The sequence below is a fragment of the Ornithorhynchus anatinus genome, chromosome Y5 (genome assembly GCF_004115215.2).
Source record: "Ornithorhynchus anatinus isolate Pmale09 chromosome Y5, mOrnAna1.pri.v4, whole genome shotgun sequence".
NCBI lineage: Eukaryota > Metazoa > Chordata > Mammalia > Monotremata > Ornithorhynchidae > Ornithorhynchus > Ornithorhynchus anatinus.
The window spans coordinates 1,012,437-1,030,666 of NC_053179.1; the positions used below are offsets into that span (position 1 = coordinate 1,012,437).

At 42.9% G+C, this 18,230-nt stretch overlaps 1 protein-coding gene and 1 long non-coding RNA gene across 2 annotated transcripts in view; both read right to left on the reverse strand.

Moving 5' to 3' along the window:
• Nucleotides 1-2,937: 2,937 nt before the first annotated feature.
• Nucleotides 2,938-11,118, reverse strand: LOC120638185. Its single transcript, XR_005659703.1, has 2 exons — nucleotides 11,027-11,118; nucleotides 2,938-3,917 (listed from the first exon to the last, which is right to left on the reverse strand). It is a non-coding gene; the product is annotated as an uncharacterized LOC120638185 (long non-coding RNA).
• A 27-nt stretch (nucleotides 11,119-11,145) lies between these two features.
• Nucleotides 11,146-18,230, reverse strand: part of LOC114808743 (DAZ-associated protein 1-like) — a gene marked incomplete at its 3' end in the record, with an annotated part of 34,126 nt that continues 27,041 nt past the window's right edge. Inside the window, 4 exon segments of the mRNA XM_029056570.1 lie at nucleotides 11,146-11,249; nucleotides 12,128-12,268; nucleotides 12,889-12,924; nucleotides 14,552-14,705. Coding sequence (XP_028912403.1) covers nucleotides 11,146-11,249; nucleotides 12,128-12,268; nucleotides 12,889-12,924; nucleotides 14,552-14,705 — 435 coding nt within the window.

Consider the following 18,230-nt stretch of genomic DNA (forward strand, 5'->3'; position numbering starts at 1 on the left):
ATCATTCCCGATCCAATGGATGATCTCTATCAGGGACCTTGTCGACCGAAGAGTTGCACTGACCATTACAGTCTACCCACTTATGGACATGGTTCCTCATGTCTATTCTTCTGCTATTGGTCCTGTTCTCCAGGTGTATCCTTCTATGATAGGTCAGTCTGATGGGTTGGTATCTCCTCCTCTTCATGTGCCCTAATCTCCTAGTCCAAACCAGTTTTCAGCTAGGACTTTTAGAGGTTCACAAGCCTAACCTTTCATTTTTTCTTGATCTTCAGCTTATTATGAAGGTTTCTGGAGGTTACTCCTGAACTTCTGTTTGCCTGGCCTTCACAAGTTCTCTTAATGCACTCACCTACATTCCTTTTCTTTTGTCAAAGCACACCCCTACAGTCTCTGTGGAGGAACAGGACAGATTTGTGGGGAGGGGTTGTGTGGGAGAGAAGGCTGGTAAGGAGACTGTGGACAGTCAGAGGGATTTCCAAATTGATGACGATAGAGACTGTACAATGACCGGAGATGATGAGATCACGTGTGCATCCAAGTTGGGGAGTGGGTGAGGTGGAAGGGAGCAAGATTGGTTATGTATTTAATCCCCATTTTGCTGATGAGGAAGCAAAGACAGAAAACCCACATGGCAGGCAAGTAGAGGAACCAGTATTGGAACCCATATTTCCCAGACCTAGGTCCTTTCCATTAGTCATACTACTTCAAAGGGATGTTCCCAGAAAAAAAGAGGCAGAATATAAGCATGTTGAAAAATGAAAATGCTCCACAAATTCAGCAAGTTGCTATTAGGTTGAGTTCTCTTATCCGGAGTCAGAACTCCAAGGTATTTTTTTTTTTTTGCTTTTTTTGTGGTATTTCTTAAGCATTTACCATATACTAGGCTCTGTACTAAGCAATAGTGTGCATACAAGCTAATTATGGTGAACGGAGTCCATGTCCCACAAGGGGCTCACAGTACTAATCCCCATTTTATAGAGGAGGTAGTCCCAGGGAAATTAAATGACTTACCCAAGCAGGCAAATGAAGGAGTCAGGACGAGAATTGAGGTTCTCTGATTCTCAGCACCATGCTCTATCCACTAGACCACACTTTTTTTTTTTTTTTGTTGGTATTTGTTAAGCGCTTACTATGTGCCGAGCACTGTTCTAAGCGCTGGGGTAGACACAGGGGAATCAGGTTGTCCCACGTGGGGCTCACAGTTTTAATCCCCATTTTACAGATGAGGGAACTGAGGCACAGAGAAGTTAAGTGACCTGCCCACAGTCACACAGCTGACAAGAGGCAGAGCTGGGATTCGAACTCATGAGCCCTGACTCCAAAGCCCGTGCTCTTTCCACTGCGCCACGCTGCTTCTCAGTTGTAGATACTGTACAGTTTTTCTGAAACATTCTCATTTAGCTTTCAAGATGCCTTCTGTTCCTAATGGGGCCTAGGAAGATGATCTACTGAAGGGCAGAAACTCATGATGACCCTCAGAGGCTCTCTGTTCTACAGAGATTTGTAAGGGTCACCTCAATCCATCATGAAGATCCTCCCAGCAGTCACTGTGCAGCTTTGCCTTCCTGCCCATAGCTCAGAATGACAGGATCCTAGATGGACAAAGGTGTCTGGTGGCCTGGCCTTTAAATCAAGAATTAGGGAGCAACAAATTGGAAGTGTTGTTCTAGGCTTGGCTCTTCCCTCCCATCCCTGCTTGCCATCCCTGCTTGTGTGAATTTGATTGAAAAGTTATGAGATTATTGGTCATTTCCTTTAAAGCTTTTGAAGCTATGGGCACCAAAACCTTAACATAAAGACTGAAAGCCCCCCAAAGGATGGGTATTATACCCAATTCCTAAACGCATATGCTTTTTCAGGGCTTAGAAGAGTGCTGTCCTGACAGTAAGTGCTCAATAAATTCCATTACTATTGTGGAGGACAAAGGAACACAATATCCATTGGTTCTAAGGGCTAAGGGCCTAGAGGAAGCTTCCCCATTTGAGGTCACAGTATTAATTTGCCCTCTATGTGGGTTTCCCCTCATTCCCTCTCCCAGAGGCAGATAGTTTAGGCCATGGCTACTATAGCCTCCCGAGTGACTGGTGCGTTACAGCTGCACAGTGAGAAGACTGTTGTTCATTTATATGTTTCCAGATGGTGAACTAAGAGGAAATATTTTTCTACTTGCCTCATCCACTTAAGATTTGGGGGGCAGTTTGAATGGGTGCAATGACTGTTGCTTTATTAAGCACAACATATGGGACTGGCAGTACTGGCTGGGCTCAGACGGGTAGGCCCCATCTGTCAGAAAAGGCCTAGAATCGCTTCTCTTGAATAGACTCTCTCAGTGAGTAAAGGGTCCAATGGAAAGGAAATCCTGGGCTAGCAGTGAACTATCTCCAAGTTAAGTCTGAGGCTTAAACAAGGCTAAAATAAGAGCTCTCTCATGAATCATGATCACTACTTTATCCTATAAATACAGTTATTTATATAAATAAATGAATCACGGCTATGTAATCCTTTCCAGCGATGGTAAAAGAAAGTGGAAAACACAGCCGGAGTTTGGTTTTTAGGCTTGAGACTGAAATTTCCGAGCCACTTTCCAGCCTAAATCTATAGTAGCCACCTAAAGTCAGATATTAGATTAGATATGATAGATTAGCAAAATGTGGTGGCTCATAAAGAAATTACCCAGCGGGAGTACACTTTTCAATATGTGTCAACTTTCCATGTATGTGAGAGAAGACCAGTAAATCTCACGTGCTAGTACCTATTTGTGCTTAGTAGTTTTAACAATTAGGTTGGATTATTTGATGTGTTGAGGCTGTCAATTAATAGATGAACAAATAGTACTTACTGAGTGATTACTTTGTGTAGGGCACTAGACTAGCCTCTTGGGAGAATACAACAGACTTAGTTGATAAGATCCAAGAGAAATAAATGGAATACAAGTTTCTGGTTTTAACCCAAATTTACTTCTCTTTATTCAAAACAGACAGGATTACTCTTTAATGCACATTCACTGAAGAAACCTTTTGCCCGAGGGAATTTATATATTAACAAGCCCTCCATCAGTTAAATTTGCCAACTAGATTTGAATAAATCTGAAGCCTGAATCAAAATGTCGTGCTTCATAAGTAACCATCTACATCAACTCATCTGCACTGCGTGTTGCAATCAATTAGAGTTAATTGACAAATGCAAAATACACTTAGTAGATTTCTTCTTCAGGCTCAGAATTTTTAATCAATAAACTCCATCCTAAAAGATAAGAGAAGGGGTGAAAATTGTCACTTTCACCAATGCCGAAAACAACCCTTTAGAAAAAATTACCTTTAAAATTTTCATGACCTATAAATGTGCATTTTTTTCTTTCACAATAAATGTATACAGTGTATGAATACAACAGGCTCAGGTAAAATTCCTCAAAAATATTACAAAAGAGAGAAAAAGAGAAAATAAAGAAAGCTTTGAGTTAAAGCTGAACTTTTCTTAAACCCTGTAGTTTAAGCCAGTGCCTTTTTTATTTGTGCAGAAGGATTAGAGAAACAGACTTTAAAGTTGCAAACAAAACACCTAAAGCTTGGCCTCCTAAAACTATTTGCTCCTTCCTGCCTCTAGAACCAATCCCCAACAAAATGATTTATCACATTTGTATATGTAATTGTCACAAATTCACAAGTTTGGAATGAATTTCCAGTTTTGGCTGGTACCAGATACCCCGTTGTGGATAAAAGTCGCAGATTTCAAGTTGAGCTAACGCCTATAAGGGTGAAATCCTTGTACGTTATGGTTCTGTCCTCGTCCAAAACCACTTCCTCCTGCAAGTGGACCACTTGATCCGGGCATCGAGGGTCCTCCATAGGTTGGGGGTTGTTGGCTGGGTTCTGGGAAACCCTGTCCAAAGCCACTCAAATCTTGACCATAACCTGCTGAAAAGGGAAGAAGACTTTAAAAAGCTTTATTTATAGAGAACTAACCCATGATATGATTGAGGAACACTAGCAAATCCACAACCATTCTAACATTTTGAGATGGATGTAGGAGAACAAAATAATCAATCAATCCATTAATGAGTGCATTTACTGAGTGCTTCCTGTGTGCACAGCACTGTACTAAGTGCTTGGGAGAGTCCAGAGCAGCAGAGTTGGCAGACACTGTCTCTGCCCACAGGGAGCTTACATTCTAGAGGGGGAGAGACAGTTATTTATGTAAATAAATGAATCACGGCTATGTAATCCTTTCCAGCACTAGGATTCTCCATCCAACAGTGCTGAATTAGCAGGTTTCAATGCAGTGCAGCAGCTTCTGCTGATGGAAAGCGGCATAGTGGGGTGATCTGGCACCCTGTGCTATTTTCTGCCCAAGGCCCCTCTCCCTTCCCATCCTGGGACAGGGGCAGGCTCAGTTCCATCCCCAGGAAGGGGCCATGCTATCCAGCACTCTACCAGTCTTCTGGACAGAGACCAATGTGGGAAGTGGAATACATGGCCAATCCTCTGCCATCCTTCTCAAAAGAAAGTCACGCCAGGGAGGAAAACTGGCTCAAAAATATCTCAGGTGCTTCCCAAGAGGTTTCACAACTCACACTGGCTAGGCTCTGTAATCCTGGCTTCATCCCCAAAGACATTCCTGGGCTAAACTGCTGTGGCCTTTCCCTTCCACCTTTGAGGCTCTGAAGCTGGGCAGCTCTCACCGGAACCCTGGCCCATCTCAGCCTTGGAACTTGTTGGGACTCAACTGACCTGGCTCCTGCAGGAAATGGGGGATGGAGGGGCCGGGGGGCTGGGGGAGTGGGTCTTCACTGCAGCACAAGTGATTTAGGTTAGACTAGTAGAGAGTCTGGCGAGGAGGGCTAACTGTTCGTACAACGGGCTCCTATGGGGTGTTGTGGCATCTCCACAGAAGGTGGCAAAAAACAGGTAGATCTCTCTTCTGGCTGAGAAGCGGTGATGCAGGTTGGGTTTTAACTGAAGGAGAGGTGCTGGCAGCGTTTTGCCTGGAGAGGTGGGGCATTTGGGGCTTTGCCTGAAGGCAGGAAGCTGGGCTGGTTGACCTCTCAAGTTCTGGATAACCCATCGTGCCCAAGCAACCGATCCATCCTTTCCGGAATCCTCTCACTCACTTCTATAGCTGCTCTTACAAATACTTGTGATTTTTATTGGAGTTTGAATTCAGGAGGCAAAGATAATTGGTTGGGAGGGAAGGGATAGGCAGGTGCAGGGGTACCCTAAAAATTGTCCCAGAAATCAAGTGGGCTGAATGATGATGGCAGCTGGTACTGTCGGGGTTGACGGCAATGCCCACTTTCTGGCATTGCCACAAAATTAATCACACGGATACTCTCATGCTATCAGCTAGCAGGAGCTAGGACTCAGAGATATCAAAACGCCCTCCATTTTCTCCTGCCGTCCAGCAATTTTGTTCAAACTAGGATTAATTTTACACGGAAGGCTGACAGTTGCTTTTCCTAACATGACAGCAACAGCTAAAATGCTTCTCAATTCTAACAAAGCCTCCGAAGCTGCAGAAGTTACAGGTGTTCTGGAAATACCGCTTAACTTCTTCTACCTGTTCCTCTGTTCCTTTTATCTGTTCCAAGATAAGTCAGGGGACTTGTCCCTAGAGCTGTCGCATTTTGAAGTTCTCTCTTTGAGGATGAAAGGAAGCCAAGAAAGGAACATAAACTTGGAATCAGGGACCACTTGCTTACAAAGGAGCAGGTGATACCCCACGTTCCAGGATGCAATAAATTGTTCAAGAAACCTCCCCTTGGGTTACCACCTCCTTTGATGTTGCACCACTGTTGATGAGTTATAAAGTAAAATATTGTACAAAATGAAACCCAGAATGCACATTTCTTGCAATTAGAATTCCACAGCCAACTGGTCCTACCTTAATACAATCCCACCAAGAGCCTGACTTGCCATATTGAAATAGCGTTCACTTGGGTAATCACACACAATTCCATTTCCTTAAATTTCCATGACATTTCCAGTTAAGACTAAACCGGCATAGAGCCGGCATTCTGGACCCCTGCACTCAGATCCAGTTGATGTGATAGTGTGAAGATGTAAACTTCAGCGGACACATTTAAATCTTAATGCCAAAGGGTGAAGTCCATGAAAGAAAGGAGTTGGCAAGCCAAAATGCTCAGGAGTCCATGGCCAGCTTGTACCCGAATGGAATTCTACATTCTGATAAACCAAAGGTTTCAGCATATTTAAATTCAATGTTTCCTTTCTTGCCCCTACTTTCCCTCTCCTCCATAGGTGGTGATTTTCCCTGTTTCGTCCTTGAAACATTAGTATGTGCCCAATTTGCTACTCTAGTAATAATAAAAACAATAATAATAGTGTATTTGTTAAGTGCTTTCTATGTTCTAAGAGCTGGGGTAGGTACAAGATAATCCAGTTGGACACAGTCCCTGACCCACAGAGGGATCACAGTCTTAATCCCAATTTTACAGATGAGGGAACTGAGGCCCAAAGAAGTGAAATGACTTGCCCAAGGCCACACAGCAGAGAAGTGGCAGAGGCAAGATTGGAACCCAGGTCCTTCGGGACTCCCCAGGCTCGTGCCCTATCCACTAGGCCATGCTGCTTCTGCTTTCATAAATTGCCAAATCCCTAATATTAATCAAAGAAGGAACTGCACAGATATAATAATAATAACTGTGGTATTTGTTAAGTGCTTACTGTGTGCCAAGCACTGTTCTAAGCGCTGGATAGATATAAGGTCATTAGGTTGTCCCATGTGGGGCTCACAGTCTTAATCGCCATTTTCCAGATGAGGTAACTGAGGCACAGAGAAGTTAAGTGACTTGCCCACAGTCACACAGCCACAGCTGATAAGTGGCAGAGCCGGGATTAGAACCCATGACCTCTGACTCCCAAGCCCGTGCTCTTTCCACTGAGCCAGGCTGCTTCTCAGATATAAAATTTTGTCACCGCAATAAATTTGTCAAGGAAGGCTCAGGTGCAGAGTTGTTAGAAAATCACAGTTGTTGCTACTCTGGTGTTTGGGTTTTCTTACTACTGGGTCTGCTGTGTGATCTTGGGCTTAACTTCACTATACTTCATCTGTAAAATGGGGATTATGATTTTGAGCCCCACGTGGGACAACCTGACTGCCTTGTATCTATCCCAGTGTTTAGAAAGTGCTTGGCACTTAACAAAGCACTTAACAAACACCATTTTTATTATTAATAATAACAATTAATATAAATAAATAATAATGGGGGAAAGAAACATTTTCAAACCATATTTTCAAACTAACCTGTACCCTGAATCCTAAACAAAAACAAAGGTAAAAGGGACTTTATAAAAAAAGTTCATTTCCCTCTTTCAGAATATTGATTAAAAATATACTGTACTTTCCTAGGATTTATCACTGCTCAGCCCGGCCATAAGAGTGTAAATAACTCTAGGTTTTGGGAAAAGGTAGTCAAGTCCTAGGAAGAGATGAGCTAGCCAGGATGACTAACAGCAGGCAGCTTTATTAATAATAATAATGTATTTGTTAAGCATTTACTATGTGCCAAGCACTGTTCAAAGCACTGGGGGTGATGCAAGGTTATCAGCTTGTCCCAGGTGGGGCTCAGAGTACTAATCCCCATTTTACTGATGAGGTGACTGAGGCACAGAGAAATTAAGTGACTTGCCCAAAGTCTCGCAGCTGACCAGTGGTGGAGCTGGGATTCAACCCAAGACCTCTGACTCCCAAGCCCAAGCTCTTTCCACTAAACCATGCCACTTTTCTATCAGACAGCAACACTTGTAAGGGAATAAGGGAAAGGAGAAACAAGTACCAGATTTATGATTATGCTACCAGAAACTTCACATTTTCACTAGTTGTAAAAAACCAAAGGCTTTACCTGTTAGAAATGTTTACAAAGTTGCAAAAATCACAGTATGGGTCACTGGATTTAAAGATTTATTTTTTTCTCAGGCATTTGCTTTTAAGGGGAAATATATAATATCGTTAAACTATCTTTTGATAGCAAGCCGGCAGCCTATCTTGCAAACTCCATGCATAGAATCCCAAACATTTACCATCTTTGAAGATTGGGGTAGAAAAAGTGCTAATATTAAAGGGACTTTAATACCAGTTATACTATTTTCTAAAAATTTACTGTGTGTCAAGCACTGTGCTATGTGCTAGGGTGGAAATAAGACAACGGTATCAGGCTTCTGGGAAATCATCTGTGAAACGGAAAATTTAAGTCAAAATGATGTCCATCAGGTTTTGTTTTTTTCCCTCAGCTGTTTGCCCTGTTTCTACAGTTACATGGGGTTACAATCCCTTGGGCAGCTTAATCCCAGTTGATCTTTCAGCTTTCAGTTGTATCAGTGTATCAGTTGAAGTGGATTGAAAGAAGCAATGTGGCCTACTGGATGGAGAATGGGCAAGAAGTCAAAAGGACTTGGGTTCTAATCCTGGGCTCCACCACTTGTCTGCTGTCCCCTCTAGACTGTAAACTTGCTGTGGGCAGGGAGTGTGACTGTTTATTGTTGAACTCTACTCTCCCAAGAGCTTAGAACAGTTCTGTGCACACAGTATACGCTCAATAAATATGATTGATTGAAAGAATGAATGAATGCATGCTGTGTGACCTTGGGCAAGTGACTTAACTTCTCTGTGCCTCAGCTCCCTCATCTGTAAAATCGGGATTAGGACTGAGCCCAAAGAGGGACAGGGACTATATCCAACCTGATTATCTTGACTCTCCCTCAGTGCTTAGTACAGTGACTGGCACAGAGTTAAGTGCTTAACAAATACCACTAAAAACCAAAAACAGCACTGTCCCCTAAAAAATGAGAAACTTGGAATGAACTAGGGTGGGCTACTTGGGCATTCCTCTTTGAGCTCATTGGATTTCAGTAGGCTGAAACCTCTACATTTCCAGATTACCAAGCACCAATGGACTCTGGTAATATGGGAGGAGGAAAAAAAGAAAAAAAAAAGACAGATGGCAAAAGTTATTGATAGTTAAAAACCTCCCACAATACAGGCTTCCCTCATTCCTATCCTTCCTCATATCCTGGCCCACCTTGATTACTGAATCGGTGTTCTTGCTGACTTTCCAGGCTCCTGTCTCTCCCCACTCCAGGCTACGCTTCATTCTGCTGCCCGGATCATTTTTCTCCAAAAATGTTCAGACCATGTTTCCCCGCTCCTCAAGAAACTCCAGTGGTTGCCCATCCCCGTGGCTCAGTGGAAAGAGCATGGGCTTTGGAGTCAGGGCTCATGAGTTTGAATCCCAGCTCTGCCACTTGTCGGCTGTTTGACTGTGGGCAAGTCACTTAACCTCTCTGTGCCTCAGTTCCCTCATCTGTAAAATGGGGATGAAAACTGTGAGCCCCACGTGGGACAACCTGATTCCCCTATGTCTACCCCAGCGCTTAGAACAGTGCTCGGCACATAGTAAGCGCTTAACAAATACCAACATTATTATTATTATTATCTCCTTAGCAAATAGAAACTTCCCACAGTTAGCTTTAACATACTCAATCACCTTGCCCGCTCCTACCTCACCTTGCTACTCTCCTACTACACCCCAATCTGCATACTTTGCTCCCCTAAAGCTAACCTTCTCGATGTACCTCATTCTCATCTGTCTTACTGCCGACCTCTTACCCACGTCCTGCCCCTGGCCTGGCCCAACTTCCCTCCCCAGATCAGACAGACAATTACTCTCTCCACCTTCAAAGTCTTACTGAAGGCACATCTCCTCCAAGAGGCCTTCCCTGAATAAGCCCTCCTTTCCTCATCTCCCACCCCTTCTTCATCACCATGACTTGCTCCCTTTATTTATTCCCCCTCCCAGCCCCAAAGCACTTAGGTACATATGTACATAAAAAGCACTACTATCTAGTGGACAGAGCACGGGCCTTGAGAAAGTCAGAAAGTCATGGGTTCTCATCCAGGCTCCACCACTTGCCTGCTGTGTGACCTTGGGCAAGCCACTTCACTCCTCTGGGCTTCAGTTACCTCATCTGTAAAATGGGGATTGAGACTGAGCCCTATGTAGGATAGGGACCGTGTCCAACCCAATTTTCTTGCATGCACCCCAGTGCTTAGTACAGTGCCTGGCACATAATAAGCGCTTAACAAATACAATAATAATAGTAATAATAATTATTAATAATAATTTGGTTATTATGTGTTACTATTTATTTATAAATATTAATGTCTTGTCTCCCCCTTTATACTGTAAGCTCATTGTAAACAGGGAATGTGTCTGTTTGTTGTTGCATTTTACTCTCCCAAGCACTTAGTACAGTGCTCTGTGCACAGAACGGACTCAATAAATACAACAACTGACTGACATTCCAGTTCCTGTGGCTCTGTCTAAATAGATTGATAGTAGATACAGACAAGAGTCTGTACTGCTTTGCTCACCCCAAATAACAGAAAAATAAAAGTTCTTCCAGATATACACATTCCAATAGAGAAATATGTTTTCCCCAGTTTGACAACAACCTAAAAACTTGGTAGGGAATATGCCACCCTCCATTTCAAGTGCCTTAAGGAAGGCTAATACACCACAATTGCAAATGAACCATTAATTTTATCATTGGGAATCCTTCCCTGTCACTTTCTCCTTTTTAATTCTTTCATTTCTAGAGATTTGGAGGATCTCCACAACGGCATCTTCAGAGGAAGGTAACTGGAGGTGGGCAATTCTGGGGGCTGATAAACAAAACTACCAAAGGCGTGTGAAGCTGCTCCCTGGTCATTTGAAAGTCTAGTGTGGGGAGAGGGAAGGCAGCCTTCTAGCTAAGTTACACTGTTCTACTGTGTGGATAGGTTGAACTAGGGAACAGCACCACCTTACAGTTTTGAGGTAAGAGTGCTATACAGAACAAAAGACTACCAAAAGACTTTGGCCCTGCTCCTGCTGAGCATCCGACATTCCCAAACTCCGAACTTGTATTAGGATACAAACCCGTGTGCATGCATATCACATAGTCCCAAACTCCCTTTTGGAAAGAAATAAACAATAGCCCAGACACAGATAGCCCAGACAACTACTTACCAAATTGGCTGTAAGGGAAATCTGGCTGGACTGTTGGGGCTTTGCTCAAGTCTTGAGTTGACTGAGATGATGATGCTGGTGGTGGGGGAGGTGGGGGAGGTGGGGGGGGGGGGGGGAGGGGATGGAAAAGCAAGTGCTGTTATGCCAGGAGTTGCAGGTGGAGGAGGCACTCCAGGAGGGCCAAACTGATCTGGTGGAGGTGGTGGAGGTCCATAGCCATAACCTGCGAGAGCAAAAGAATATCTGTAGGATTTTCAAATTGTGTGGCTAAACAAAACAGTGACCAGCTATCTGTGGCATTGTGATGTGAGGTCTAGGCTCGGTGCACCCAGGACTTCAACCCACAGATACTTCACTTCGCTAAAGTTTCCTTTCCTGAATCACAGAAGTTCCTTAGTCTAAATACTGTCTATTTTCCCACTTCTCCTCTGGTCCCAAGACAGTTCTCTTGACGAGTGACTCCACAAGATCTCTGAACATTCTACTGTTTATACCAGCTGAGAACAACCGTGCTCCCGCTAGGGGCCAGAGGGGAGGCTCTTCCTCTTAATGCACTCTATTTCTACTGCTATGTATTTAGACACGACGTGTATTCAAGGAACACTCAAACAAACTTCCAATGTATAGTAATCACAACAACATTATTAATAATGGTAACTGTGGTATGTTAAATGCTGCATGACTCGGTGGAAAGAGCCCGGGCTTGGGAGTCAGAGGTTATGGGTTCGAATCCAGATCTGCCACTTGTTAGCTGTGTGACTGTGGGCAAGTCACTTAACTTCTCTGTGCCTCAGTTACCTCATCTGTAAAATGGGGATTAACTGTGAGCCTCACGTAGGACAACCTGATGACCCTGTATCTACTCCTGCGCTTAGAACAGTGCTCTGCACATAGTAAGCGCTTAACAAATGCCAACATTATTATTATTTTTACTATGTGCCAAGCACTGTGCTTAGCCCTGAGATAGATACAATGCAATGAGATCAATAACAATCCTGTCCTCAACTGGCTTGTTAATTCAAAAGAAAACTGCCCAGAATCCAAGAAGCCCTTCCTTGCTTCCACCACCTCCCCATTGTTCTAACCCATGAAAAAACTTACTAAAATGAGGAGGGTTGCTATATCCCTGAGGGAATCCCTGGGTAGGAGGAAATCCACCAGGTGGTGTAGACACTATGTATGAAGCAAAAGCTGGAGGAGGAGGTGGGGCTCCTCTTCCGAGAGGAGGTGGTCCATAGCCACCTAAAAAAACACAAACCCAGAAATAATGAGAAAGAATATATATAATCAAATTCCGACACTTGCATTTGTTCCTGGATCTGGGGAAGCAAAGTCTAAGTTAAATCAAATTTATTTTTACCCTCAAATACCAAACTCATACCATTGAATTCCACAGTCTTGGGGACAATTTCCTATATACATAGTTACTGTTTGTGATTGCAGAAGAAGACATTGCTGGTGATACACCTACTGGGGTATGTGAGGTTGATAAAACCCAGTCCAGACTATCCATATCACACTAGGCAAAGAATTCCTTCAGTGTCACGGTTTTATCCTCTGTGTGTTCTTAGTTAATCAGGAAAGCTATAGACTCTTTGACAGTAATAATAATAATTGGGGTATTTGCTGATCTAGCATTACAATGAGAGCATAAATCTTCCTCATCTTGCCCATCTTCTTCCTCTGCGAGATTAAATGCTGAATGGTCACCACAACCAACTTCCTATCCCGGTTTAAAGGATGACATCCAGAGGCTTCTCGTGCAGGCATTCCATTCACCAAATGGCTGGGCACATCAGCTGGGAAAGTTGAAGGCTTTCAAATCAGTGGTTTACTTACCAATCGCCTGTTGGTTAACTTACCAATCGCCTGTCCTGCTGGCACCCACATTCCTGAAACTACCAAACAGAAGAGAACAGTTGGGCATTTTATTAAATGTGCTCAGTCCAACAAGCAGCAGGCTTTGGAAAACATAACTGTGCAATTCAGAAACTGTTTCCATTTATCTTCTGTTAATATCAGAAGTAGTTATTTTTAGGCACAATCCCAATTATATCCAAGTTTAATTGAGAATCCTAGTATAAACTACTTATTCACAGCCACACTAAGGTACTAACAGTCTCCAAATGGGCTTCCTACCAGGTATCTGGTTTCTAACTCAGTGTTTCGAGGGACATTGGAGCAGAGAACGTGAGATCTCCTATTGAATTCTATAAGATCTACGTGTAAAGTGAGTTGGTTGGTTTTCACCACAGTTACAGCTTTGGCGTTCACATAGACTATTAGCATTCTTTGAGTAACCTCGGCTGCAGCTTTAATAATCAGTCAATCGACCGACCACTCGATCGTATTTACTGAACGGTTCCTGTGTGCAGAACACTGTACCAAGTGCCTGGGAGAGTACAATTCAACCGAGTTGGTAGACACTAAATTCTTTAATAACTCAAGAAATTCTCCATTCTATTATGGGGCAAATGTATCATCCATGGGAACTTATTCATGTAAAAAAAGTCAGTCTCTTCCTCCTCCTGGGACAACAGGCTTTGAAAAAATCTTTTTTTAGGACAACTACTCAAAATTAAATGCGGGGACATGGGAGGAGAGCTTCTAAGTCCTGGAAAAATGTTGAAGTAACTTGGAGCGTGCAGAGGACTAGGGGCAGGACCAAGATTCCTGGCTAGAATTATCCTGTTTAGTTGGGTTACTTCAAGAATGGAATACAAAGAGACATTATGGCTTCCTCTCAGCAAATTTAGAGATTTCTTTTGAAAACGGTGTATGAAACACATACACAATTGAGGTTTCCCTCTTACAATCCTTCAGAGCATGTCAAATCTTTTTCCAGAATTCTGGAAAAGGGAACAGGTATGTTGACCACAGCTTTAGCTGCTCGGGAGGCAGCGCTGAAGGAATATTTCTCATTAAGCAGCTAAAAACCCCCTACAGTCTGGGTTTTGTTAGATAGCTTTCTAGCCTTCAGCAACCATGGTGGCTCTACCACTCTAGTGGAGGCCTGAAAGTATCACACATGCATATACATTTCAGCTACCCTCACCCAGAATTTAGGTCAGGCCCCATGGGTCTCCCGGGACTGCAGACAGTTTTGGTCTTTCTCTCTACCTTGATTTTGACCAAATCAATAAACGGACAAGCAGTAATCCATAACACATGGATTACTAAAGCAGAAAAACAGTTTCAAGGAATACAGCTAACAAAGAGTGACTTGCTTATCTGTATTTAAGGTTATCCTTCATTTTAAATGCTCATGAAATTTCATTATCCTAAGACATCCAAAAATGGCAGTAATCTAAATTGTCTTCTCATGAAGCACGAGTTGAGGTTAATTTAACCGCAGCATTGGGCTTCTCTATGGGAAAGGAAACTCTTGTAGTGAAGCAAACACAAGTCTTCCTGAGATGAGCAAATTTTCTTTTACAGTGTCTTGAAAGAGTCAGAGCCTATTTGCAAATGGATTGAGGAGCTATGCAAAAACCGCAGAAATGTCTTTCAGCAAGGAGGGATTACCTTGAGGGACATAACCCTGATGCCAGCTGGGGAGGGGTTGACCTGTCCATCCATTGGCAGCATTGGGCATTATCCTGCTTCCCCACTGGCTGAAGCCTGCATATCCTGGGCCACGGCTTTTGCTCTCTCGAGGTTCTGCCCGTTTGGCCTCAACCTAAACAAACAGATAACCCAGTAAGGAGAGAACCTTCGGCTGAAGACACCTTCCTATCCTTCTGATTCACCTCTAGTTACACTAAAGACATTATGATTTAATCCTGAACATTTTGGCAACAGTAAATTCCAGACCTGTTGAATGTGTGTGTGGGGGGGGGGGAGGGGGGGAAGTTTCTCAGGCATTACATGTTTTGTAAGGCTGTACATGAAAGTCTGTATTTAAAACTTAAAAAAAAAATACCCTCAGTGATTTCAATTCCTTATGTCATTTGCTTTTTTAAAAAATTTAAAGCAAAAACATCACGTCCTTCGGTAATTCCCCTCAAAATTTAATGAGGAAGTCCAGGTGTGTGTGGTGGGTTTTGTTTTTTTAAATTAAATCATCCAACATTTTAAAATAATGCTTCCAAGTTTGCCACATTAGCACGGGCGTCACCTGAAAGCTTTAAACGATCAGTGACAGGGACATCTCCGATTCTGCCAAAATGGGGATTGGATGAAACAGCTTGGGTATGACAACAGACAGTGTAATAAAGAACAAAGCACAACCTCCATGTTTTAGTAGAGTGGTGTATATGCAAAATTAATATTAAATCTCTCCTCCCTGGACTGCTTACAATTTCAGACCTGCTCAGACCTAAGAAACACGTATTTGGCTTTTATGTAAATATTTATGAAAAATTTCCAGAGGAAGATATAGACTTACCTCCCCGGCTTACTCATAAAGAATTTGAACTCAAAATAACGGCATGGGAATTGGATTATGGTAAGAAAATCTTATATATAAAAAAGAGAATAAGTTAGTATGAAATAAAAATGCATCGTTATGCAAATTTGCACAGCATGCAAATATTCATCCTGTGTTAAATGACCACACTTCCTTAAATGTTTTGTAACTCCCAACACTTTATTTTTAATTGATAGCTTGGAGATGATAAATGTCTATAATCTATTTTCACTAGGCTCCACGTTTAAAATAAAAACAGCTGTTTTCTTTACTACTCTCGTAAAAACACCATCCTAATTTTCTTCTTTCTCAGTGAAAAAAAAAAAAATTCTCAGTCCTCTTTGTAGCTCAAATATTTTTTTTATTTAAATAAAACTTAGTAATGGGAGGGGAAGTGAGATTGCTGTATTGCAAATTCTTCCTGCTCTACATTAAATTTTATTCATGTCAGAGGTCAAAGAAGAACCAGCAGGGGACAAAAAGTTTTCATTCCCCACCACTTCCATTCTGCTAATGCTTCAGGGACTTTCTTCGTAAAGAATACCAAAAATCTCCGTGACCTGAGGGTTCTGCTACTAGAAAACCAGAGAAATTTTCCAAGAACTCAAATTTATAAGCCACCACGCACTCTTGTTATGGGAATATGGATCCCACATTCAAAAGCCAAAAAAATTACTGCGATATGATTTCATCTTTCGGTAGGAAGAGGCTATGTGTGTAGCTTCTTCGTCCTTACACTTCAAATGCCAACTGGGGAAGCTACCATTTTTTACAGTCAAAAACTCATGATAGGATGAAGAGATGGTATCCCAACCACACAAATGGTCAGGTTTCAACTACATGCACCCAAGAATTCGTAGGCGTGTACTGAATTTCTAATCAGAGCATGATGCCTCAGCAACTGATTTGCTAATTTTTAGATATATATTCCACACGCCAAATGAATTAATCTAACAGAGTTCTTTCAGTAATGTTTGTTTCTGCACCTAACCAGGTCACTGTTATTAACTGAAGGACGTTTGGAATATTATGTCTAAATTAACTGCTGCCAAATTTATCAAATCATTTGTCCCTCTGCATAAAGACAACACCTTTCTAGGTTATAATTGTTAAATACCACGTTACAGTGCCTTACCATAATGAACACAGACTCTCATGAACTTGTCATCAAACTAATAATGTGGTCTTCTGCTTGGTGAGGTGGCCGGAAGTTAGGAGGGAAAACGGGGCGCAGGGCCTGTGTGACCTCAGGAGACTCACTCACCTTCTCTGAGCCTCAGTTTCCCCACCTGTAAATTGGGGCTAAGGGGCAGTGTGGTGCGGTGGGAAGGGCAAGAGGACCCGTGTGACCTCCGAAGACTCCTTCACCCTCTCAGTGCCTCAGGTTTCCCCATCTGTAAAATGGGGCTGAGGGTCATTGAGGAACAGTGGCGAGAACATAGGACCTCTGTCACCTCAGGTGACTCCCCTGCCCTTTCCAAAATGGGGGTAAGGTGGAGTGTTGCTCAGTGGAATGAGAAGAGGACCTATGTGACCTCGGATGACTCACTCACCCTCTCTGGGCCTCAGTTTCCCCTTCTGTAGAATGGGGATGAGGGGCGATGTGGGCCAGTGGAAATTGCCCAGAACGTGTGTGACCTCGGGTGGCTCACTCACCCTCTCTCAGCCTTAGTTTCCCTGTCCGTAAATGGAACTTGGGGGCTCAGTGGAAAGAGCAGAGCACCTGTGTGACCTCAGGTAACCTCGCTGGGCCTCAGTTTCCCATCTGGAAAATGGGGGTTCAGCCCCCTGCTCCCCCTTAGACTCTGAGCCCCATGAGGGACGTGGTGACCTTGTTCCTCCCTCCAGTGCTTAGTACAGTGCTTGGCACACAGTGAGTCTGTTCTTCACCCCCCTGAGCCCCATATCACTTATGTACATACCTGTAATTTTATTTGTGCTGATGTCTGTCTCCCCTTCTCTAAACTGTAAGCTCGTTGTGGACAGGGAATGTGTCTGTTGGTTGTGGTTCTGTACTCTCCTAAGCGCTTAATACAGTACTCTGCCCATAGTAAGCCCCCAATAAATACGACTGACTGAATAAATGGATGAATGCTAATTTTAAACTGAAACGATTCAATTAATGCCACTACAATACACATTTTTTTCCTGCTTTACAAAGTTCAGTGCCTTTGCATTGTTAATGCAACAAATACCTCATCACCTCCATTCAAAACGGTTAAAAGCATATTCATCTGATTAACACATCCCTTTGGGGAGGAGAGGTAATTCACATAGTAACTTCTAAAATAGTTACATTCCAGTTTTGTCACTTCTGTGAAAAAAGTAGACAAAGGAGTCTTTTGACCAAAGTGGGAAAAAGTTTGCATTATAGGGTTATGGCAAGATGAAAAACTGGAAAATTTGGGACTCTGTTCCTGAAATGATCCACTTCACTATGGAATTTGAATGTGAAAACAATTGCTTTACTGCTAATAGTTTAACAAGAAAGTAATTTTTTTCACATTCAAATTCCATAGGTAGCCTTCACTAACTGCAATTTCTCCAAGAAAGTCATGTTAAAATTTGCTTCACCAAAATTGACACAGAGAAGCAGCGTGGCTCAGTGGAAAGAGCCCAGGCTTGAGAGTCAGAGGTCATGGGTTCTAATCCCAGCTCCACCACCTGTCAACTGTGTGACTTTGGACAAGTCGCTTAACTTCCTTGTACCTCAGTTCCCTCATCTGTAAAATGGGGATTAAGTCTGTGAGCCCCAGGTGGGACAACCTATACCCCCCAAGCACTTAGAACAGTGGT